The sequence below is a fragment of the Danio rerio genome, chromosome 4, assembly GCF_049306965.1.
Source record: "Danio rerio strain Tuebingen ecotype United States chromosome 4, GRCz12tu, whole genome shotgun sequence".
In the NCBI taxonomy this organism is placed as follows: Eukaryota; Metazoa; Chordata; class Actinopteri; order Cypriniformes; family Danionidae; genus Danio; species Danio rerio.
Genome location: NC_133179.1, coordinates 11,139,718 through 11,166,453, shown reverse-complemented (window position 1 = coordinate 11,166,453; position 26,736 = coordinate 11,139,718). Strand labels below are relative to the sequence as shown.

The 26,736-nt window shown below is 34.8% G+C and overlaps 1 protein-coding gene across 3 annotated transcripts; it reads left to right on the top strand.

Annotated features, from left to right (window-relative positions):
• The first annotated feature begins 209 nt into the window (after window positions 1-209).
• tspan12 (tetraspanin 12) lies at window positions 210-24,585 on the top strand. Of its 3 annotated transcripts, none has more exons than XM_073945826.1 (9): window positions 210-623; window positions 1,454-1,585; window positions 2,016-2,112; window positions 3,636-3,718; window positions 5,070-5,205; window positions 13,248-13,313; window positions 16,652-16,759; window positions 18,490-18,633; window positions 23,802-24,576. In XM_073945826.1, exons 4-9 carry the CDS (start codon window positions 3,639-3,641, stop codon window positions 24,102-24,104), a joined length of 837 nt encoding a protein of 278 aa, XP_073801927.1. In that variant the 5' UTR covers window positions 210-623; window positions 1,454-1,585; window positions 2,016-2,112; window positions 3,636-3,638; the 3' UTR covers window positions 24,105-24,576.
• Window positions 24,586-26,736: the final 2,151 nt, after the last annotated feature.

The window sequence follows — 26,736 nt, the reverse complement described above, 5'->3', positions numbered from 1 at the left end:
AATAATAATAATAATAATAATAATAATAATAATAATAATAATAATAATAATAATAAACTAGCTGTAATAGGTCGTTATTACATATCTGTAATAACGGCTTGCCATAATCAGCATGACCCAGAGTTTGCCTTTAGGACCCGGAGGCACCGCTGCTCCGGATGACACTCGCGCGTTTGGAGTGAAAGTCTCCTACATGCACAAGTTACACCAAACTTGTGGAAAGGCGAGGTGTTTATAGCTGGCCCGCAGTGAAGTAACCAAAGCCAGGAATGAGAGTGACAGTGAATGAATCTCCGTGAACACGCCCGACTGCTGCGCGCGGCTCTGACAGGAATATAAATATGATTTTGCATTACTGTCGCAACTAAGTTTGAGGAGTTTCCTACAACTTCATGCTGGAGACTCTGCGCTCTTCTATTTTTCCTTATTGGATACTCCAGGGAGTCAAAACTACCATGACATATACGGATTAATTTTATAAACTTTCAAGAGGAGAAAATTACAACCTGTTACTGTGTTTAAAATCACACGCTGCTTTTGAAATCTCCCACGGATATTTGGCTGCAACATCATATCAAGACTTTATGGATGCGCACTGAACGCGCACAAGGATTTATGACAAGGTATCTCCTTTAAACGCATTAAATCAGTTTGAGATGGTTTGCAAGTCCTAAATACACTTAAAAATACCCTTAACATGGTTTTAACAGGTTCTTTATATCCAATGTATTTATATAAGATTTTTTTAAAGTTGAATTGCAGTATCGGACATCTCTGCTCTGTTGACTTTTGATGTTAAGAAATTAACTATGAATTTTAACAAAGTGACCCTCATTGACCTTTTAACGGTTTGAAATAATGTAAATTATATAGGAATTAAGTCCGTATAATAAAACTAGAGACTGAGAGAATTAAGTCCGTAAAATAAAAAAGTATAGGCCTACTTGCAGTTCATTACCAGGCTGTTGTGCAGTAATTTACAACAGCAATCCATGCATCGCTTCAATGCAAAATGTCAACAAAAAGTCACTTTTTCAAACCTTTCAACACCAAAAAGTTGTTAAAGGAAAAATCAAAGTCTCATAATGCAATTCAAAATCATAAATGAACAGACAAACAAACAAATAAATACGCAAACCTTTTATTTGGGGGTTTTACTTTAAAGTAAATTGGTTTATTTGGTCTGTCACCCCATCTAAGCACATTTAGATGCTCTTATAGGTATTTTATGATGATGTCCAAAGCTGACCACCTGGTAGTAGGCCTATATAAGATGACCTAAAAATGTTAAGAGCGTCTCCTGGTGTGGTCAAGGTGGTTTTCAGGTTTGTTACGCGTAAACTAAGAACCAATCAACCACCTTAGACTGATTTCAGCATCATTAACATCTTAAGTAAGTTTTATTTTGACCGTAAAACCTTGTAAAATGCGTTATTCTGACTGTTTCCCTTAGTGGTTATGGTGCCGTGGTGGCAGAAGTTAAAATGAGGTCTTTTGGCGAGCAGTTGGTGCGCTCAGAATGGCCCGGGAGGATTCGGTGAAATGTCTGCGCTGTCTGCTCTACGCGCTCAACTTTCTCTTCTGGGTAAGACGAGTCCAAGTCGAGCAGGTGGCCGGGCGAGCGCTCACGTTACATGGCACGATGCTGCTGCTGCTGCGCTCCTAGCTCTCCAAGACGCGCAACAGCCACTCACTTTCCAACAAACGCGCAATCTGTGTTCCCTCCCTCCCCATCCTATGTTATCTTTACGTAGGGGACAGCCTGAATCCAAGTTATGCTCGCATGCATGGCACCACAGCTCACATTCTGCTGCGGGCGCTATTTTTAGGGAATTAAATGTGATAAGCGCCAGGGTGTGTTTTTAGACCAAGAATGTCTACGTAGGGCAAACTAAACCCATGCCACTAATATTGCTGCATGTCGGGCATAACACGGTACGTAAATAAGTTTCCAAGTCTACAGTGTACACAAACATGGATACAATTAGGTTAATGCACACTTATTTCATATGCAGAGGCTCCAATAACACAACACAGTAAAAAGCGGGGATTTTATCACATTGCGTTGGATGCAAAGGATGCTAAACTGTCTCATCTCTCACCTGGTGAAAAGTAAGTTTCTTTACAGTGAAAATAAATAAAATAACTGATCTGCAACAAGGTAATTTTATAGAAGGACACAGTTAAATGTATCATTTTAAGCAATAAAAACAAACAAACCCAAATTACCTTTTAATTTATAATTAATTGACATCCACAGAATTCCCCTGACCAAGGTCATTTAAAAAAAAAAAAAAAAAAAAWATATATATATATATATATATATATATATATATATATATATATATATATATATATATATATATATATATATATATATATATATATATATATATATATATATATAGTTTTTATGTATAATTATACATATTTTATGTTTAATTAAACTATAAGTTTTGTATAATTCCATTTTAATTATTATATATTTAAAAAAGATATATATTTTAAATTATTGTAAAAAAAATTTAAAAAATAAAATAATATATATATATATATATATATATATATATATATATATATATATATATATATATATATATTTAAAGATGCAAATATACTTACAAGCTTTCTTTAAGTTTCACCAAGTTAAATTTAAGACTTTTTAAGACATTTTAAGACTGTTATGAATAAAATTTTAGACTCATAAAGGGCTAAACGCAAAGGATTTTTTCAAAAGGCCAAGATATAAAAGATTTGTATTATAATTTAATACAATTAATAATACAATAGTAAATGAATTATAAAAATGACACATTTTAGATATTTCTTAGCAAAATATTTTAAGTAATGTGTAATGTGTAAAAACATGCAAGCTGTACTTGTACCGTACACTTTTTTCCAACATAAACTTTTCTTTAAAATAAAAAATAAAAAATGAACAACTGTTTTAAAAATATTTAAAAACTGTAATAAACTGTAATAAACCTAATTTATGCACATCAATGTGTCCAGGTTGGTTCCCTCAGCAGTAAATACATGTAACACTTTTAAACAAATGTTATTATAAGCACAATAATTAAACCATTGTGATAAGAAGAAAAATTACCTTTTGAATAAAAAAATGTAAAGTTTTAAGACGGATTGTTGGTGATTGTATGGGTTTTGGCCAGATTGGGTAGCAATACATGAACAAAGAAAAATTAAGACCTGTTTAAAAAAGACTTAAGATCTACACAACAATATTTCAGTAACTTCAAGACTTTTTAAGGCCTAAAATTTAGATTTTGAGATTTTGAGATTTAAGATGTTTTAAGACTCCATGGATACCCTCTATTTAGCAATAAATACATGTAAAAATATAAACTGAAATTTGTTCAAATATATAAAAATTATATATCTTTAATAAATTAAAGATAAATTGTACTAAAATACAAAAATAAAATATCAATAAATATTTATATTTATTCCGACATTTAAAAAATAATAAATACATTACATTTTTAAATTATCAAAGTATTTGTAAAACATTAAAAAAGAATATTCCTTACTTTAAAAAGTGTGTTTATACACTACTATAAAAGTATATTGATGTTTAGATGTGGCTTAAGTCCCACATTTCTTGTCTTTTGTTCCAGCTTATGGCCCTGTGTGTGCTGGGAGTGTCTGCCTACCTCAGGGATCAGCTGAACAATGTGCTTACCTTAACCGCCGACACCAGGTGAGTGTGAGTGCATGGACAGGTGTGAGCCGTATACACCTTTCAATCAGAGCAGTGGTCCATGTAAAGCTCCAATTTACTGTTTCCCCACTTTTCAGCCTTTCTGGATCGAATTGCCTCAAGCTTATGAAGTAATTACAAGCATGAAAAAGGTGTTCAGTTCTGATGGGGAAAAAAAAAATTAGATAAATGCGTTAAGTTGCCAGTAGAGAGTTGAGAACCATTCATTTGCGTATAGTTTTGTCCAAATCCTCTCAAGCATTAATGGGAAACTCAGCAAAACGGGTGGCAAAATCCCAAAAGTACCAATAATATCCTGGAGGCGAGTAATATCTAATTAGTGTTGACAAAAGCAATTTATAAACCACGGTGTGTATTATAAATCAGTCGTTACTGAGCCCTATGTGCCCCACGTCATGAGATCTGTGGGAATCAACTGAGGGAAAATTGCATTCAAACCTGATTGTACACAAGAAATAGGTTCTCCAGGGTTGCGCTGCAGTAACACGTTGAGTCAGCAACCCTCAGATGGATAATAATCTCATGTCTGCAGAAAGAAACAGCAGGATATCAACTAGAGCAGAAAATTCAGACCTTCAATTAGATGTTTAACTTAAAAGCAGAAATAGTACAAGTTAAGTTCAATCAAAAACACTTATGTTGTACAATTATGACATAATTATGTTTATATATACATGAAATATCACTTAAAATCTTCAGTTTGGATGCCTGGATGTATTGGATTTACTAGGAATGTGTTTAAGTGAAACGTTAATATTTGTTTTATTCTATAAACATTTGATAATAGCAGATATTTAATAGCAGAATTTGTGCAGTAAAACTACATTACCCATGATGCTGTGCAGATAAATTCCACATATTTTAGGAAACAAGCCAAATCATGCCAAGAGAGATCTTTAGCTTTGTCTTCTATCTATTGCTTTACATCTATAGAATACACACACAATCTCAGAAATAAAGGTACGAGAGCTGTCACTGGGGTGGTATCTTTTAAAAAAATACACATTTGTATTGAAAGGATCCATATTGGTACCTCAAAAGTAGATATTAGTACCTACGAATTTTAAAAGGAACACTTTTGAACTTTTTAGGTACTAATATGTACCCTTAAGGTATTAATATGGACCTTTTAGAGACAAATTTGTACCTTTTGAAAAGGTACCACCCCAGTGACAGCTCGAGTACCTTTATTTCTGAGATTGTAGTGACAACCAAAAGTTGCTAAATTTTGTTGTGATATTCAACAATGCACCAGAAAATAAACAAAAAACAAAAAAGCCTGCCAAAAAAAAAAAAAGACTCTGCCTTTCTCTCTCCCTCTCTTTCTCAGACTGGAGGAGGCAGCCGTTCGCACATACTCCCCCGTGGTCCATCCTGTCGTCATCGCCGTGTGCTGTTTTCTAATCATCGTGGCCATGGTGGGTTACTGCGGCACGCTCAAGTGCAATCTGCTCCTACTGTCTTGGGTAAGAAAAACAACAACAAATCAAAACCCAAAAGATGAGCACAGCAGGAACATTGTGTGGCATGGAATGTGTGTGGTTTTTGTGTAGCAAGAATATTTTTAAGTTTCGCTGGTAATGACGTTGCTGACCCCAAGCACCCTCCAACCAGATTCGAACAAGTCGTGCTTTATTTACCCCATGCATCCCCATCGGTGTCTTTATTTTACACACTAGATGGGGGTAGAGAGAGATATCACATCCTTTAAGGCCAATTTAAAGGGATAGTTCACCAAAAAATTCTGTTTACTCAACTCCTAAGGAAGCTTTCTGAGTTTCTTTCTTCTGTTGAACACAAAAGGAGATGTTTTGAAGAAAGCTGTAAAACCTGTAGCCATTGACTTTCATAGTAGGAAAAAAATACTATAGTAGTCGCTTGTAAAGGGTTTCCAGCATTCTTCAAAATATCTTCTTTTTTGTTCAGCTGAAAACAGAAACTCTGTAAGGTTTGAAACAAGTAAGATGATAATAAATACATTTTGGGGGGTGAACGATCCCATTAAGTCTGTATTGTAATGTATTGCTTTTTTTAAAAATAAGCTCCTGTTGAACACAAAAGGAGATATTTTGAAGAATGCTGAAACTCTAACTATTGACCTCCATTGTAGGCAAAACAAATATTATGTAATCAATGGTAACAGGTTTCCAGCATTCTACAAAATATCTACTTTTGTGTTCGGCTGAAAAAAGAAACCCTTAAAGGTTTGAAACAAGGGAAGGGAGAGTAAATACATTTTGGGGGGTGAACTATCCCTTCAAGTCTGTAATGTGAAGTTTTTTTCAACCAAAATTCTGTTGAACACAAAAGGATATATTTTGAAGAATGCTGAAATCCTGTAACCATTGACTTCCATAGTATTTTTTCCTACAAAGGAAGTCAATGATAACAGGTTTCCAGCATTCTTCAAAATATATTTTTTTGTGTTGGGCAGAAAAAAGAATTTCTGTAAGGTTTGAAGAGCAGGTGTGTGTATGTGTTGCATGACTGGATCTTGTAGTCCATTTACCAGCAGATTTGTAGTTCTCCAGCGATCTGCATGGGCTAGATTGCTGGTGACTGTGACAGTAAGGCTTTATAAATTGTAAAGCTTGGAGTTGACTCAATTTGTAACCCCAAGTACTGCACTTGACTAGATTTCAGTTGAGTCAACTAAACTGCAGCAAGTTGCTATACAATTTTGAGTTGAGTCAACTTTTTAACAGTGTATGTTGTAATTGAAAACCATCTCATCCTATCTCCCTCCAAATATGTATTTATTACAGAACTTAAATGGATTGTGAGGTAGTTTTATTTATACTTTATTTTGTAGCTCTCTGCTGCTCAAAGTTTATGTCCCTCACATATTTAGGCACAGAAAGTCTCTTCATACTACAACAAGGCAATCTCTTTGTTATACTGGATGTCATGTGTACCCGAGTCCTGCTATGCTTATCGTCAAACTGTGTGTGTCGGATGATAATAACCCTCTTAGATACTTGTAGCAACTCGCTGCGTAGGTTATAAAGGCCATAAAGCTCTTGCGTCTCTGAGACAAAGAGTTGGACAGCAGTAATGTGACAGCATCACTCAACATGATGGACTGTCAAGCAGGGCCAAATACAGGGCACGTAGTTAAACCCATTGCAAGTGATTTTGTGTGTGTTTAGACGGATGCGTTAGTGACACTGTGATTTCTGAAACGCCAAGACCTTGACAGGCTGTTAGCACCGATGATATAAATGATTCGGAGAGGAAGGAAAACTCACCCTCTATCTGACCTCGTGGAATTAAACAGTCAGTCTAAAAATGAAACTGATTCGGTCATCCATACATCACCTTTTTTTGTCTTTTCAAACCCAACTGATGTGGAAAAATGATTACATTATTTAACAAGTGAGCCATGCTGCAATTAAGTTACATTTATGTTGACTCAATGTAATGGAATTGTATTATGAATAATATACAGTGGGTACGGAAAGTATTCAGACCCCCTTAAATGTTTAACTCTTTGTTATATTGTAGCCATTTTTGCTGAAATCTTTATTTTTCCTTTTTCAGAAATTCAAAGAAGCATCATTTACTTTTAATGCACAATTTTAAATCTATACATAAACATAACTCTCTACTATCATAATCTCTGAACTGCCTCCTCCTTTTCATAGCTGTGACAGGACAAACGGTTTGTGTGTGTGATTGTCCGGCTGGGTCGCAGCGTCTGGTGAATAGAGCGACTGCGTAACTCAAGCTCTTCTCCTCTCTTTATGTCTGGATTGGTTTACCTATTGTATCTCAGCCAGATAATATTGTTAGTCTCTCGGCCTCTGGTGTAACTGAAGCCCGCGGGGCAGAGAGGAGAGGAGAAAAGCTCCTGAGGAGATGAATAGAGGAGCAGGAGGGGCACGGATGGGCTAAAGAGACCCAGAAAACTGCTCTGTCTCAGTCTGGGTCAGCAGACGGGCACAACGCCCTGAAACCGAGAGCCCTAAAACAGAGAGCCCGAAAACAGCCCTCTTATTGAAAAATCTAAATATACAGTATGTGTGTGCATGCAAATCTATGTTCATGTAATGTTTATAAATGTAAATCAATATAATAATAAATGTTTTAACACATTAAAATAATAAAATATTTCATTTTAATACACATAAATATAAAAATCAACAAACGTAAAAGCAATGCTACATTTTCTCATATAGTTTAAGCATATTTTGAAAGGTAATTTTGTACCAGACTGGGCATCTTTACTGTTTCTGAGTTAGTAAAGGTCTATGTGCTTATTTTAATAAAAATGACAATATTCCAAATAGAGATTTAGTTAATCAGAATCCAGAAATTTATTCAATTATTTTCCTTCGGCTTGGTTTCTATTTCAGAGGTTGCCACAGCGGAATGAATCACCAACTATTCCAGCATATGATTTTACGCAGTGGATGCGCTTCTAGCCGCAACCCAGTACTGGGAAAGAATCCAGGAATTCTTTATATAAATAAGGAAGAGTGCGCTACATGTACAAGTATAGCGTACAATGTAAAAAGCTATTAGTTATTTTAGTAAAATAGTGAGTAAACCCGAGCTTTAAAAGTTGACTTTACCTGTTGATTTTGCTGTACTGTTTAGTTAACAGTTAAATGTTTATAAGTATGCACGTAGTTCATTTACTTAATAATTTAAAGGCAACAGGTTTACTTACTTTAAAAAAAAAGTAAGCTAATCACTTAAAGGTAACATGTTTCTAACTAATCACTTTTTAAAGTGTATGTTACTTGTATACTTTTGTCTACCAGATCGCAATAAATACTTTAATCTAAAATACCTATTTTCAATATGATCAATAAATATGGTTTAACGTTTAAAAATCAAATATATAATAAATATATATATATATATATATATATATATATATATATATATATATATATATATATATATATATATATATATATATATAAATATTTATTTTTTAATTAATTTTTTAGGGCTAATGAATTATTTTTAATATATTACCATATATATATATATATATATATATATATATATATATATATATATATATATATATATATATATATATATATATATATATATATATATATATATACACGTTAATATTTAACAAGGTACAGGAAATATTTCTCAGAGATTTTTAGTCCATATTGACATGATAGACATGATAGGTAGGCTTGTTGCATTGACACAATGCTCAATTGGTACTAATGGGCCCAAAGAGTGCCAAAAAATATGCCCCCACACCTTTGCAACAACAACCCCCCCTGAACCGTTGATACAAGACAGGATGGATCCAAGCTTTCATGTTGTTGACGTGTAATTCTGACCCTATCATCCAAATGTTGCAGCAGAAATCGAGACTCATCACACCATGCAACATTTTTACAATCTTCTATTGTTCAATTTTGGTAAGCCTGTGCAAATTGTAGCCTCAGTTTTCTGTTCTTAGCTGACAGGAGTGGCACCTGGTGTGGTTTATTGCTGCTGTAGCCCATCCGCCTCAAGGTTGGACATGTTGTGCATTCAGAGATGCTCTTCTGCATACCTCTGTTGTAACGAGTGCTTATTTGAGTTACTGTTGCCTTTTCTATCAGCCATTCTCTGACTTCTAACATCAACAAGGCATTTGCACCCACAGAACTGCCACTCACTGGATATTTTCTCTTTTTCGGCCCATTCTCTGTAAACCCTAGAGATGGTTGTGCGTGAAAATCCCAGTAGATCAGCAGTTTCTGAAATACTCAGACCAGCCCGTCTGGGCCCAACAACCATGCCATGTTCAAAGTCACTTAAAGCACCTTTCTTCCCTATTCTGATGCTCGGTTTGAACTGCAGCAGATTGTATATTCTATTCCCCGACTCTCACAAGAAACATTTTCTGCAAACAGCATTTTTTACATTGATAAAATACAAAATTCTTAGTAATTTATGAGCCATTATCTTGATGAGAACCAAACACACAAACACACAAACAAGCACACTGTATTCAAGCATTTTAAGTCTTTACTTAAAGACAGGAAACCACATCTTTTCTCAATAGTTTGCATGACTTCATGGTATCACTCAGATCAATTTGTTCAGCTCTCCAACTGTAAGTCTCCCTAAAAGCAGAGGTTTAATGACATTACCAGTAGCCATCTGTCAAAACAAATCTGAGACGACTTAATCATCAACTCTGAATGCATCACACTCTCGTTCTGTTTCCATGACTAAGTGAAAAAAAGGGGGGTGTAAATTGTTCCGGTGAAAAGGAAATCCATCAATTTTCGCCATGTCCTGTTTTCTGTAACAGCACTTGCCAAAAAAAAAAGGAAAAAGTGTGAGTGTGAAAGAGGAAGAGTAAAACTATCAACAAATCAATAAACCGAGAGGTCGCTGAGAGAATGTAACCTCTGTGTGTGTGTGTGTGTGTGTTTGCAGATGAGCTAGTTTTTGGGGAACTTCCAGAGGTTACAAGTTCACACTGAACAGATATAAGTGTGAAGAGAAAAAGGTTGTCATTTTGTATATGTGTGTGTGTGTGTGTGTGTGTGTGTGTGTGTGTGTGGAGGCATCTGACAAAACAAATGGACTGAAATGTTAACACCGGCCACAAATATTTAGCGTCTTCCAAATAAAGAAGCTGTCTGCTCTGAAAGCGGCTGCTTAACACCGTCATTCATCTTGATAATCTGCGTGTTCAACAGTGGAGAACTGTGTACATGTTAAAGAGATGTTGAGACAGACAGTGCGTGTTTGTTTTCAGAAAGGGGGTAGATAAGATGGATGTGTTTGTTGGGAAGGGCCCTAAAGACGAAGTCTGTGCTTGTTTGTATACAAAAAAAGAAAGAAAGAAAACCAAAGAAACATATTTTTGGAGCATTCTATTGGGCGACATGGTGGTTAGCACTGTCGCCTCACAGCAAGAAGGTTGCTGATTCGAGTCCCGGCTGGCTTTCTGTATGGAGTCTGCATGTTCTTCCATGTTGGCGTGGGTTTCCCCCAAGTGCTCTGTTTTCTCCTACAGTCCAAATAACATGTGCTATAGGGGAATTGAATAAACTAAATTGGCTGTATGTGTGTGAACGATGTGAACGGATGTTTCAGTATATTTCATGCTTAAATCTTAAATGTTGTCATAGAAACCCACCCATATAAATTGTTAATATTCATTATTAGTTACAATTAGACAATTAAAATTGGTGATAGTATATTAAAAATTACATAATTGATGAATTGATTGACTGATAAATGATCTACATTTAGATTAGCAGTTGTCTGTGTGAATGTGGGATCATGTTAAATGCATTTTTCAGTGTTACATGATACATTTTCATCATTTTAGGTCCCACTTTATATTAAGTGTCCTTAAGTACTAGGTATTTACATTAAACTATAATACAATGTACGTAATGTGTTTATAATGTATGGCGAACACTTCTGGTGGGATACGGGTAAGGTTGGGGACAGGTTTGGTGGTATTGGTAGGTTTAAGGGTGAGTTATTGTTTAAGAGATGGTCAAAAGTGTCATAATAAATGTAAATACTGCAATTAACTACAGATATAATTACATGCAGGTTTTTAATCAAGCTTAAGTACAGCAATAAAGCAAGTATTTACATAATATATACATTGTAATGGATTATTAATTTCACTTTAAGTACATAGTGGGACTGGTTTTTCTTATCAGTTTTGTTCTGCTTTATATTGTTGTGGAAATATAAATGATACTTCTTCTGATACTTTGTATTTCAAGCAAATTATTACTTCAAATCAATCCTTAACAGTTATGAACTTTATTTACTGTTAGTGTGGAAAGATTTTTTGTTTTAAAATGTTGCTGTTTTGTAATTTGTTTTTTACAAAAAAAATAAAGCAGAACAACTGGTTTTATCACAGATGAGAACAATAAGAATGTATTTCCTTAGGAATGAAATCAGAATATTAAAACCTTGTCTAAAAAATGTGGCATTAATGAAGAAATTATGATGTAAAATAATTTTCAAATATATTCACAAAGAAAACAGGTATTCTGAACTAAAACATAATTTAACAGTATTACTATTTTTACTGTATATTTAATCAAAATATATAAACACTGTAAGGAAATTCCAGATTTTACTGTACGCAACATGTTACTGTAATTTTTCACAGTAAATTACATTAGTATCACTTTACAGGATTTAACAGTAAATATTCACAGCTATGAGTTGTATTCAGAATTTTATTGTGAAATTAATTAAATTAGCATGATTACAAAAAAATTACTGTGAAAAAGGCTATATATTTTGCAGGTTGGTTACAGGAATTTAAACTCTTTTTCTTTCATTCAACATAGACATTAATACAAATTAACTTTTATTCTAGTATTGGCACTTTTTTTGATATTTAGAAATAACAGAATGTTATTGCAACCCCAAAAACAATTTGGTTACAACAAAAATAACTTGAAAGAAAATCATCCTGTTTGAAACAACATGAATGTCCTAGTAAATTTTCATTTTTGAGTGCACTGCACCTTTATTTAGTTTTATAAGGTTAACATGGAAATATGAAATAATTTTTAATGAACATGACTTTGTGCTTAGCCAAAAACTGGAATGAAAGTAATTGGTTCATAGAACCAAACGCTGTTAAACACCCAAAATGATTTCAAAGTCAGGGTAAATGTCTGCATGACCAGCCAAGGAAAGCCATTTTCACAGTGAAATATAGTTAATTCTACAGGATAATACTGTGAAATCACCAGGAAATCTCACAAGAAAACGTAAGTATTTTATGTCAGTTTAGTGGCTAATTCGAACGAATTCAGTTGTACAATAATTTACGATTTTAAAAAGGAGGAGTGGCACCCAACCCCACCCCTAACCCCAACCGTCGTTGGGTGATGAGCAAAACATACTAAATTGTACGAATTAGATTGTACGAATTCATACATATTAGCCACTAAATCAAAAAGTTACGAATTGCTGTAAGATTGCATGGGAAATCCCAGTAATGAACTTACTATCTACTGTGAAGTTACACTGTAGAGCTGTAATTTCACAGTAATTCAATGTAACAAAATCCCAGTAATTTGTTGTAAATATACATACAGTATTTTACTGTGAAAGTAATGCAACTATCAGCCAGTAATTTACTGTGAATTTAAGGTAAAAATATTATCAGGAAATACTGTGAAAAATTCCTCGACTTCAACTGTTTGTTTTCCAACTATTGACAAGAGTTCATCAATTATATTTCATGTTTCTCTTATTAAAGTTTGAGCAACTCATTTGCTGGTATAATAAGGCATTGAGACATTTGCATATTTCATATAGAATATAATAATAATTAGCCAAAAATAAGAGACTTGTATTCTATTCTAAACACAGCCTGTCACGATTACTCTCTCCAGACGACCTGAGAGACAAACCAGAATCCAGATCCCAGAATATAATAATACACTTGTCTGATCATCAACACCTTCCTTTCTGCCCTATTGTTTCACACTATATTTATAACCTCTCATTCTCCCTCTCTCTCTTTCTGTGTGTGCAGTATTTTGGCAGTCTGATGGTGATATTCTGCGTGGAGCTGGCCAGTGGAGTGTGGACATATGACGAGGTGCGTGAAGCTATGTATAAACAGGAATGCCTGCTCTCGTCTCTCTCTCTCACGTTAAACAAAATGGCCGCCGGAATGAGGATCCGGTTTCTGAGCAGTCTGCTTACAGTCTAATCTTAACTATTATGACTTGGCTTCAGCAGATTTCCTTTTGGGGCGTGTTAATATGCAGAATGTGTATGTGTAGAGACCTATATGGATGTAGGCTTATTACGGTGTTTTGTTGATTTGTCCGATACCTCTCATTTAAAAACAGGCAGCACATTTTGATGATATATACCACCAATCAGACTGATTTTTTTGGTGTGGTGTGATATGAGGCTGTAATATCGCCCTAATCCATAACCCTTACCTCAGAACTGTTCAAATAGTGTTGGTCAAGTGTTGGTATAGGATAATCTGACGGGTTGGATAAAATGTCAGAACACAAAATAGCTGCGATTAATTGCTAAAGCTTTCATCACAATTGTATTATTATGATCTGCTTTCTTTCGAACTCTTAGTCCATATCTAAAACATAACAAATCACAAAATACAAAAAACAAAATGTAAATTAAAATACCATACGATAATACCTAATACAGTATTATTACGATATTGGCCTTAGCTACATTAACAAGTATAATATTGATAAAAATACTTAGTGTATTGCTTTATTTTATATACACATTCAGTGTAAACAAATAGGGCAAAAGTTTATAACGTAAAATAAGTAACACTTTAAGATAAAGTCTTATTAGTAAACAGACAGAAAATCCAGATTAATTACAGTTACTATGTTAATAATAGTTTAAAAAATACAGCAGAACTTAATTAGCCATAAACTCTATTTAACAAAATGATTATGACTGATTTTAACGTGTTATTAGGCATTAAAGGTACAGTATATTTTGACACCTAGTGGTTAAACTAGATATTGCACTCCTGGATCAAAACACATGCAAGCGCAGGCTTGGTGTGAGCGTGCCTGACTATTAAGCCGATTTGGACTGATTTGAACCGTTTTCTAACTAAAAGCAATGGCACATGCACATTTTTTTTTAGTCCTAACCAACACCTGAAATTGATATATTACAAACGACTTCTATGTCTCATAGCTGAACAATAGGACAAACTGACAATGATCATCTCAGGTACACCTCATGTGCTTTATTCAGTGTTAAATGCAAACAATGTGAGTTTGAATGCCATTTTACGTGACATTTATTGCCATACTACTGAAAGCAGCAGCAGAAAGTTAACCTCAGATCTTGTAAATGTAATAAACCATTTGAAATTGAACTTTAGAGCTGTGACTCAGTGCAAGCCAACACAAATTAGTAATTTAGCATGTACATTTAATAATGTTAAAGAGGTTGAATGTGTATTTATTAGATTGTAAATTCCGTTGGAGTGCAGTGAGTGCACTATTCTGTGCTTCTGAATGGCTGTATTTAAATATATTTCATGTTTCGTCTGATGCAAACAGCCAAATTGCTTATCACTCCAAATCTCGTCAGGTAGCATGTTGTTAGAACACGAAGTTACAATGTAACCTGCTCACCTAATGTTTACGTTCATAATATTCATATTGTTTATAATAACCACCTCATGTGGAACTCTGAATGTGTGTCTCATTTTGGAGTCTGCTACTGTCCACCGGAGGTCACATTTCAGTCACAGACACAAGCTTTGATAGCCTTCCTGACTGAATGAATGAAATACGCGGTTTTCCACAAAGGCTACCCGGGATGCTGAAATATAATTGGCTTATATATAAATATCTAAAGTGACTAAAACAATGACAGACGTTCCTGTCCGTAACACACATTTTATTAGAGTTTAATGAACTAATTCATTAAATTAGCTAACAATCAACTAACTCTGTAGTTAAATGAAATAATGTTAACTATTGGAGGCTTATCACATCGTAAATAGCCCTATAAATAGTCACAGAGATTTCAATCAATATTCCAGCATGTAGTAGGCCAGATTAATTACAGTACAAACATTACATTGCCACTCTAAAAGTTGAAATAATAAATAATTATTCACAGTATTTTGAAGTGTCCACAATGTCCATATTACGAATGTTCATTATCATGACATATTGAATATTGATATATGTCTACATGTATGTAAATGCTCTAGTTGGCTGTGGAAGCAAGATTAGCGTCAGGCTTTACACAAACCTGTGCTGGATGTGAAAGATTGGATCAGGAAGGGGGAAAAGGGACTGCAGGCAGCATCTGCTTGTCTTAGCTCAGGGATACGAGAGATAAGATGCACCTCCAGGGGAGGATATCACACACACCTGGCTTTAATCTGGCTGCTCTCACTCCGACATGCACAGCTTCTGCTTCCACACACGAGCTCTTATCACTCATCCAAAAAGCCCTTTGTTGGGTTGGATGGTGCTATTGTGCTGCTGTGGCCTAATGTGACCCCAGTGTGTGGATTGTGGGTGGGCAATGAGCCTGTTTACTGCACTGCACCTGGTCTGGTTACATGCAAGCGGTTTGATCAACAAAACAGTGCATTCAGTCCAACTGTTCTTGGCTTGAAATCAACAAAATATCCGATTTGCAAGTATGAAATGGCATTTATATGTGAAATGTGAGTTATTTCAGATCTGATTTTCAGATCTTTATCTGTCTGTCCATTCGTCCATCCATCCGTCCCTCCGTATCTATCTATCTATCTATCTATCTATCTATCTATCTATCTATCTATCTATCTATCTATCTATCTATCTATCTATATATCTATCTATCTATCTATCTATCTATCTATCTATCTATCTATCTATCTATCTATCTATCTATCTATCTATCTATCTATCTATCTATCTATGCATTCATCCCTCCATCTAAAGCAAGTTGTTTGTCATATTCTTTAGAATAAAATCCAATCATAAATTGATCCAAATACCTTTAAGTACAGTTCTGCTACAAAAAACTGACACACCTCGCCCCTGGGCATCATGGGTACTTATCATATGGCCATCACGATGGTTTCTGAGGTGTAAAAAACAGAAGTCTCATGGGGACTTGAGTATGAAATGCCAATTAGTATACAAACAACACATGGGCACACTTGTGAATAAGGCATTTCATAAGTAGCCAATAAAATGGTCATAAGAGAGACTAAAATTGGATGTGTGGGCGTGCGGATGGTCCTTTAAACTGCATTGGAAATAACATTGCTCTCTGGAAAATGTAATTAATCAACGGCTGGGGAATTGATTTTATGTGCTTACTAAATCAGAAGGGGACAGTTTTAAGGCTTTTGAAAAATTGTGAAATGATTTCTTCATGAATATTTCTCAATAACTCCCACCTCTATCTCTCTCCCTTCAGCCTATGGTACAGAGGTCTGATATGATAAGTCTAAAGTCACGCATGCCTCATTTTGGCCTGCAGCGTTACCAGTGGCTGACACACGCCTGGAATGCTTTACAGACAGAGGTGAGAGGGCAAAATCACCAGGATGGCACCTTGTCACACACCAAACCACACACAATGCAACTTGTTCTAAGTCTTTAGTAATTAGTGGGTAAAAGTGAAAGCTGCAAAGTAGTCGGTCATAGCATTTTTAAGAGCCTGAAGCACAAAACCATAAGATTTATACTAGATATCATCTGGATGCTGAATAAATAAGCGTCCCATTGATGTATGGTTTGTTAGTATAGAATAATATTGACTGATATTTAACTATTAAACTATATACAACTATACAGCTATTGACATTAAAGTGTCCCAAAAAAAATCTAAATATTAAGAAAATTGCCAATAAAGTTATTAATGTACGTTTAACAATCAAAATTTTAATTTTGAAATATTTACAGTAGAAAATAGGTGCACTCTCAGAAATAAAGGTAAAGGAGTCATTGAGGCAGTACCTTTTTAAAAGATAAATATTATCTAGGTCCACAGTGGTACCTAAAAGGTGCACATTTGTACCCAAATCTACCTAAATGTACCTTTGAGGTACCAATATGGACTCTTCTGGTACAAATAAGTATCTTTTGAAAAGTTACTGCCTATGCATGGGCTGGTATAAGAGTCTCATGGTGTGATAACTCTGCATAAAAAATCACGGTTTCACGGTATTGTCCTCACTGCTCTAAAATATATTGTTTTTAAATGTCTGGGTAAAAAAACTTTTTTTTTTTACCCCTTTGAAAACGATATATTCTATTTTTTGAAAGATTTTAAATCATTAACTTCTGCTGTCTTCATTAGTTTCAAAAACACTGATTTCTTTACATTTTAAGACGCCATATTTTTTTTTCTGCTGGAGATACTGTTCTAAAAAAAAAACTAATAATAAAAAAAAAATCTTACACATACCTTAGGGGCGGTATTACAGAAATTGTTGCGCTATTAAAACCTTGACTTTTCCAAACCTTGTGTACCTTGAAAACGATTATCATCCCATGCCTAGTACTGCCCCAGTGATAGCTCCTGTACCTTTATTTCTGAAAGTGTGAGATACTTTCATGGAACTTTATCTTAATATTCGAATGATATTTGGCATTAAAAAAAGATTATTTTGACCCATTTACTGTATTTTTGACCGCATTTTGTGGTCACATTTGATGTTTAATATGCATTTAAAGTTTAATATACAGCTGTGTGACTGGCATATTGCAGGTACCACTTTATATTAAGTGGCCTTAACTAATACTTACATTGACATTAATAATTCATTACAATGTACTTATTGTGTAAATACCTGCTTTATCATTGTACTTCTGCATGATCAAATACCTGCATGTTTTACACCTTTTCTGTAATTACATTTATAACTACACTGTTGACTATATTACAACTTAACCCACCCTTAAAACTACCCATACCACTAAACCTGTCCCTAACCTTACCCGTATCCCACCTCAATATCACAAAAATGATCTGCAATACATTATGAACACATTAAGTACATTATATTTTTAGGACCAAATATTATAATGAAATATTATTAGTTTCATTTACATTTTGAATACTGAAATCAATCTGTACGGGAAAAAAAAATTATAAAATTTTTAAAATCTGAATCTAAACACAACTGAAATCACCAATCAAAGGTTTACATTAAGTAAAATTATTAATTCAACCTAAAAATAGTAAAAAAATATCTTTAAAAACTAATCATTGTACATTGTATAAAGTACGATTTCATACCTGTCTTGCAGCTGAAGTGTTGTGGAGTGATCTACTTCACTGATTGGCTGGAAATGACAGAGATGGAGTGGCCACCTGACTCCTGCTGCTCCAATCAGTATCCAGGCTGTGCTCGCCAGGCCCACTATAATGACCTCAGTGACCTTTACCAGGAGGTGAGCTGATTGCTGAGGCTGTAACCCAAAATCCTCTTATGTTACTCTTCCAGGCTAGATGAAGATGATTTTGTCTTTTTATATTATTTATTCAGTTACTTTGACAGAGCAATGAGGCTGTTTTTATAAGTTTAAATAATCTCTCATAAGAAATAAAAAGCTAATAAGCCAATGATTATGTGTCCTGGCAGATCAGTTCAGTTTATGTCAACATAGGCTTATTTTGAAAACGTAGCCCTGTATACATTTCTGGAGATCGCGAATAATGTAGCCAGAAGTATGTATGGCTGAATTTCGTCTTTAAAACGAACTCTACAGGGTGGAATGACACCATTCCTTTTCACGTTTACCTTCATAAGGACTGCTTTTCGGCTGTTACCAGTTTGTCCAGTTAGCTCTCCAATCGGAGCTTTTGAAAACACTATTGGTTGGGTTTAGGGAAGAAGGAGGGTGGGTCAGTTGATCGGTAAGTCCGTCAGTCAACAGTGGCCTCTGATTGATTTACGTGAGAACAGTAGGTATGAATGACACTCGCGAGACAAATTTCAGATCTCAGAAAGTATTTAGCCAGAAGTGTATATAGTACGTTTTCAAAATAGGCATGGGTTGATTTATGTAGGGTATAGTTCACCCCCAAATTAAAATTGGTTAATTTACTTACCGCTGTCTAAGATGTAGATCATTTTATTTCTTTAGTTGAACATTAAACTATAAATTATACTTTTTACCCGAATCTGTGCATTTCGGTGATTCATTTAATAAGCAAATGTTAGATTTTTGGGTGAAACACCTCTCTAAAATATAACATCTGCAATTAAATTGTAATGTGTAAATGTAATCACATGAGAAGTCTTCTTGCTAGTAATCCATTAGTGTTTCATGTCAATACAAAAGCCAGAAATGTTACTAAGAATGCAAAACCAAGTCAAATTTAGATAGATTTATACATTTGCTAAACAATTATGGTGGATTGCTCAGTGAGAAACTTATTTTCAGTAATATGGAAATGAAAGGAAAGTGCCATTAAAGGGATAGTTCACCCAAAAATGAAAATTATGCCATCATTTACTCACCATTAATGTGGTTTGAGATTTTTTGTTTAAATGAACTCAAAAGAAGTTATATTGAAAAATGTTGGAAACTGGTAACCATTGATTTACATAGTATTTGTTTTCTGTATTATTTACAGGTTTCCAATTTGATAATTAATAGCAAATCAATTTCTTAAAAACATTAAAATTGACTGACAGGCCTAATTAAGACATGACTTTGCAGCTGACATTGTTAAAATGAGGCAAGACAGTGGAGAGCTTCGCTTACCCGCTGAGTGTGTGTTTAATCACACTGTATTGGCAGAGAGTGTTATGAGCGACTCCAGCAGTGCAATTAAAGTCAGTCACGTAGCTCAGGGACCCACCTGTGTGTTGAGAAGCAAACACACACAGACTAGGACAAACACAACACACTGTCTCATCCAGACCCCTGCTCTTTTAATGCGCTGTCTGTGACACCGCTTGGAAATGCTTGAAAAAGTTTTGGAATGTTTATAGATTTTGTAAGTTTGTGTAGTTTTTAATCATTACGAACAAAGCGTTAGATAGACAGAATGATAGATAGATGGAAAAATAAATAGAACAGAAGATGAGTGGATGGATGGATGGATGGATCGAAGGATGGGTGATTGGTTAGTTAGTTGGTTGGATGGATGGATGGATGGATGTATGGATGGATGGATAGATGGAACAATAAATACAATAGTATATGGATGGATGGATGCTTGGTTGGTTTATTGGATGGATGGATGGATGGATGGTTGGTTGGATGGATGGAAAGTTGGAACAATAAAGAGAAAAGTAGATGGATGGACAAATGAATGGATGGATGAATAGATAGTTGGAAAAATAAATAGAACAGTAGATGGGTGGATGGATGGATGGATGGATGGATGGATGGATGGATGGATGGATGGATGGATAGATGATTGGTTAATTGGTTGGTTGGATGGATGGATGGATGGTGGGTTAGTTGGATAGATGGAGGGATAGTTGGAACAATAAAGAGAAAAGTAGATGGATAGACAAATGAATAGATGGATGGATAGATGGAGGGATGGAGGGATGGATGGATGAATCGATGGATAGAAAGATGGAACAATAAATAGAATGATATATGGATGGATGGTTGGATGCTTGGTTGGCTTATTGGTTGGATGGATGGCTGGATGAATGGATGAATGATTGGTTAATTGGATGGATGAATGGATGGAAAATAAATAGAATAGTGAATGGATGGATGGATGGATGGAACAATAAATAGAATAGTAGATGGATGGATGGATGGATGGATTAAGATGGATGGATGGATGGATGGATGGATGGATGGTTGGTTGGTTGATTGGTTGGTTGGTTGGTTGGTTGGTTGGTTGGTTGGTTGGTTGGTTGGTTGGTTGGTTGGATGGATGGATGGATGGATGGATGGATGGATGATTGGTTAGTTAGATGGATGAATAGATTAAACAATAAATAGAACAGTAAATGGATGGACAAATGAATGGATGGATGGATGGATGGATGGATGGATGGATGGATGGATGGATGGATGAATGAATGGATAGATGGAACAACAAATAGAATAGTAGATGGATGAATGGTGGGGTGGATGGATGATTGGTTAGTCAGATGGATGAATAGATGGAACAATAGATAGAACAGTAGATGGATGAATGGATGGATGGATGGATGGTTGGTTGGATGGTTGGATGGTTGGTTGGTTGGTTGGATGGTTGGTTGGTTGGTTGGATGGATATATGGATGAATAGATGGAACAATAAATAGAATAGTATATAGATGGATGAATGGATGGATGGATGGATGGATGGATGAAAGGATGAATGAATGAACAGACAGACAGACAGACAGACACACATCTGGCCTCAATCTCAATCAGAAGTGATGAGCAGTACAGTAAATATTGTAAACAGTGTGTTTGTGCTAAAGCAGCAGCAGCACAGCTCAGTCATTCAGCAGAGTGAAAGCAGGTCTTTGTTGCTCTGATCATAAGAGGGAGAGTCAGAGAAGGGCTGAGGGTGTGGAGGCCGATCCTCACCCACTTCCTGTCTCTCTGTCATTGTCTGTCTCTCTCCGAGTAGATGACAAAGAAATCATTTCTGGCATTCTCAGGCCACAGTATAAATCCCTCAATAACAGGAAACAGTTTACCTGCCCTTCCACAATTCAACGTGGGAAATAACCCAACCACACAAGCACACACGCGAGCGGGTGAACACACTGCATTGCTCGCATATTAACGCAGCAGCTGTGCGGGAGTGTGGGTTTTTTTTTTTTTTTTCTGTTGAAATGCTTTATCATATCTCAGTTTAATATGAAGAGACAACTAGAGTGAAACGTTAGAAGCCTGAAATTTCCTGATATGAATCTAAAATATTTGATTGAGACTGCAATAGGAAAATGGACAGTGGCACACTTGATTTTATCTATTGGGAATCCGTTAGCAGATGAAAGGTTGGCATTATACAGACTACTAATGCAGCTAATACTGATTTGCCAAATCAGTGGCACTATCAAACTCTATCAAAACTAGCACCTCCTGATTCTAAGATTAAAGTAGTTTAAAACTAAGATTGTCAAATCAGAGCTTCATTAAACATTAAAAAGTATTCTTAATAAAAACTTATACTATTAAAAAGAAGTCTCTGCCGACAAAATGTCATCAATTCACAATACTGGATGGACAAAATGATGGAAAGAGATAGATAGACAACAAACAAACATCTAATGGCAATAATAAAACACAGAATATTCAAAATGAAAAAGGTAACACTTTCTGCTTTATAGAGGCATTCATAACGCATTATAACACACATGTGATGCTTTATTTACAACCTCATAACATATTGTAAAGTTTAATAAATAATCATAACAGTTACAAGAATATGAAGGTGTTCTTAAAGCATTAAATGCACAAATAATGCATACATTTAAATAGAGATCAATTTTAAGAAAGCTGACGATTTGAAATTATGGGATATATATAATAGATTATTTAAAGTAATTTAATAGCTTAAGTGGGTATGATTTTGTTCGGTATCATTACTGCTGTTACAATTATTAATACAATTATTCATTCTTCTTCATTCATTATTCATAGATGATACAGCAAACTGTAACATTGTTGATGAGGCATTATGCATGCATTATAGCACTATTAGAATAGCATTGTACTTGTATTTACAGGCTTCATAGGTAGTGTAGTAATGTAGAAAAAATTATTTTATTTATATACTGTATATATTAAGATATGTTCATTGAATACAAACCTAACGGATCACTCAGATCTTTAGAACCATATAAGCTAGAAATTCTGAGGGCTCAGTCAAAGCAGGGTAAATCGGCCTTCAGCTACTACGCTGCTGGAATCAGCTTCTAGAAATGATCAGATGTGCTCCAACATTAGGCACATTCAAATCAAGCCTGAAAGCACATCTGCTTAGCTGTGCCTTTACTAAATGAGCACTGTGATTCCACAGATTGTCTTTTTCTTTTTTCATTCTTTTAAAACTAGTTTTAACACATTTTTTTCTGTTTTTTAATCACTTTTATTGTATGTTTTTATGTTCTTACACTTGTCTCTTTTGTTCCTGTTCATGTAAAGCATTTTGAATTGCCACTGTCTATGAAATGTGCTATATAAATAAACTTGTATTATATATGCCTATATGTTGAGTTCAGATGCAAAAATGTTAAAGTGCATCTGACAGTTTCTTCTAAAATGGACATTTTTGCTCAGTCTCCTGTGTTTATGTTTATTTAGTTCACTTTAAAGGAAGCAAGAATAACCTATTCTTTTTCAAAACAGTTAAATTACTGAGCCTACTCCAAAAAAAATTAGGAGAAAATTTTAGATAGCACTTCTTTATAATATACAGTCAGAGTTTAAATTAAATCCTAATTATGGATGAACATAAATCAAGCCAATTCATTCATTCTGGGTATTTTAAAAAACTACAAAATATATACATTACAGCAGGGTTTTCGGCTGGACTTCAGCCCTCTGGGCACTCCAGGAGTGTGAGACCCCTGCAATAAGTACAGCTTGACTTCACGATTTTATGATTGCATAACTTCAAATCCTACATTTGTTTTCAACAGGGCTGCGGTCCCAAGATCTACAGTTTTATCCGGGGCACCAAGCAATTACAGGTCTTGAGGTTTTTGGGTGTTTCGATCGGAGTGGCCCAGATCTTAGCCATGACTCTGACAGTGACTCTTCTATGGGCTCTCTATTATGACCACAAACCACCTGAGCCGGCATCAGCTGATGCCTTAATCCACACACACAGTCCCACCGAAGACCCTCTGAAGGTCAGCCACTCACACCCAAGAGCGTCCGAAGCCTGGGCAAACACACCCGCCAATGGACATACCCAATTCGAGATGGAGCAACTTTCCTAGCAGTAACTGTATGGCAGTGGAGGCAGTAAAAATGATGCTCATGCCCCACTGACACTAAACTGAACGGACAGCAGCGAAACTGGATCATAGTAGTTTCTGGGTGCTTGGATGACAAGATTTCTGTAGTGAACAGATGGAAAACTCTATATGTCTGTGGATAAAACATTTTTGTGGACATTATAAGGAAAGATGAAGAGGATTTACTGAGTTTTTCCCAAATAAAGGCATTGCCTTGGTCTCTATAGAGTAGAGTTCTCTAGAGGGAAGTTTCCGGAATGAATTTTTTATTATTATTCCTCCTCTCAACAGGATGGGACTTTTCCACCACATATAGTGACCTAGTTACTAACCACTAAGCTAACTGGGTGCTCACTTTGTTACTGTATTTTGCTTGTGTGAGACAAGAATTGGGAGACTCTTGGCCTTTGAAGCCACAAAAAAAAAAAAAAAATTATAAAGAGACCTCTCTACATGCTCAGTTTCTATGGATTTATGATTTTTAATTATACATTTAAATACAAGTGTATTTACACACACACACACACACACACACACACACACGCACACGCACGCACGCACACACACACACACACACACAGTTGAAGACAGAATTATTAGCTCCTATACTTTAAAAAAAAAAAATAAAAAATTGTCCCCGATTTCTGTATAACAAAGAGATGTTTTTCCCCCAACACATTTCTAATTGATTTATTTTATTTTTGCCATGATGACAGTATATAATATTTTACTAGATATTTTTCAAGATACACTGGAAAAAACTTTCAAGCAGTGCTTTATTCAATTAAAAATTGGTCTTTCATTTCAGTTTAATATTATTTGTTTTATTTTTCAAGTAATATATTTTGAGTTAAAACATAAGTAAATATAAATGTTTTTGATTCAGAGCTCAACTAAGAAATATTTGATATGACCAATGTAAAATTTCAATGTTACGCACACAGGCCAGTGACTCCGAATTAAACAGAACCTTGATATGCTTTGTAATTGGACTTAAAAACAATATTGTTTAAGGCAATTGATTTATTTTTCATTGGCTTAAGTGATCAAATTTAGATGTGAAACTATTACCCTTAATTGGATTAATGAACATTTTATGAAAAATTGCTGTTTTGATTAAAGCTACATCCTCTTGTTTGGAACAAAAAAAGAATTTAAATAAAGTAACTTTCTCCATCAAGAGAAATACACTTAGTTTGTACCAGATTATATAAAATTGTTCTCATGGATTAAAAAAAATATTGTTTAAGGCAAATTAATAATTCTTCTTTGGGTCAAGTGATAAAATTTAGGTGTGAACCATTACCCAAACTTTTTTTTAATTGGATGAGGGAAAGCTTTTTTCAGTGTACTAGTATTCAGCTTAAAGCGTAATTTAAAGGCTTTACTAGGGTAAATAGGCAAGTTAGGGTAATTAGGCAAGTAATTGTATAGAGCAGTGGTTCTCAAACTGTGGTACGTGTACCACTAGTGGTACGTGGGCTTCCTTCTAGTGGTACGCGGAGGAATTAAATATTTCATGTACCTGCTACATATATTTCAAAATTTATCAAAAATTATGTATATAATATGCCATATATGACATATAACCTATATTTCTGGGTTAATCTGCCATGTTTTTTAACTGTGCAGAGTTGTAGCTGCTTTACTGGGCCTACTACACTACTGTTTTTCATTACTGCTAATTTTGGTGGTACTTGGAGAGACTTGGAGAGATTTTTTTCTGAGGTGGTATAGACTGGTATACTGGTATAGACTATCAGAAAAAAAAATGCTAAAGGAGGATAGTAATATTGATTTATAATGGTTTTTAAAGCCTGCTTTTATTCTAGTCAAAATGAAACAAATAAGACTTTCTCCAGAAGAAAAAATATTATAGGAAATACTGTGAAATTCATTAATCTATTAAATATCACTTAAAAATAATAAAATAGTTAGTAACACAGGAGGGCTAATAACTTTACCCTCAACTGTATTTATTTACATACATTATACAGTTGTTTTTGGATTATGGGTGTGTTGTTATACATAAGTTATGAGTTTGAAATTATATATTATATATCAAAAATAACAAATCCATAATGCAAAATCCAAAGAAACTGAGAATTACATCTTAGTATCTAACACTAAACCTTGGCTTTCTCACCAGGCTCTTGAAGTGAAATCTGAACACTAATAAATGAATTATATGACTGAATATGTTATGCACCCAGCTTTACACGAACAACTACACAGGTGACTGTTTTCCTCTCTGTCTCGCACGTGGACACAAGCTCAAGTCTTAATGAGATTTTTCGGATGAATTGACAGACGTTGCTGCTAAAAGCTCATCTCGAAGATACTGGGATACATTTGCGCTTTTGTGTCTTTTAACAGTGCTAAGATATGTTTGCGGAGCAGTGCACTAAAGAGTGTTTTAGATTTCAAAGGTAGTATGAATTTTGTATGCAGTAATAGTCTGCACATAGCTTAGGTTCGGAGAGGGCTAAACTGTGTTTTTAAGTTTGAGAAGCCTCTTATGAATCTTGCATGTGAATCACAGTGCATTACACATGAAGACATGATGTTATTTCAAGCGCTCTGCGTGTTGGTTCAACTTGAAGTGTACCCTGAA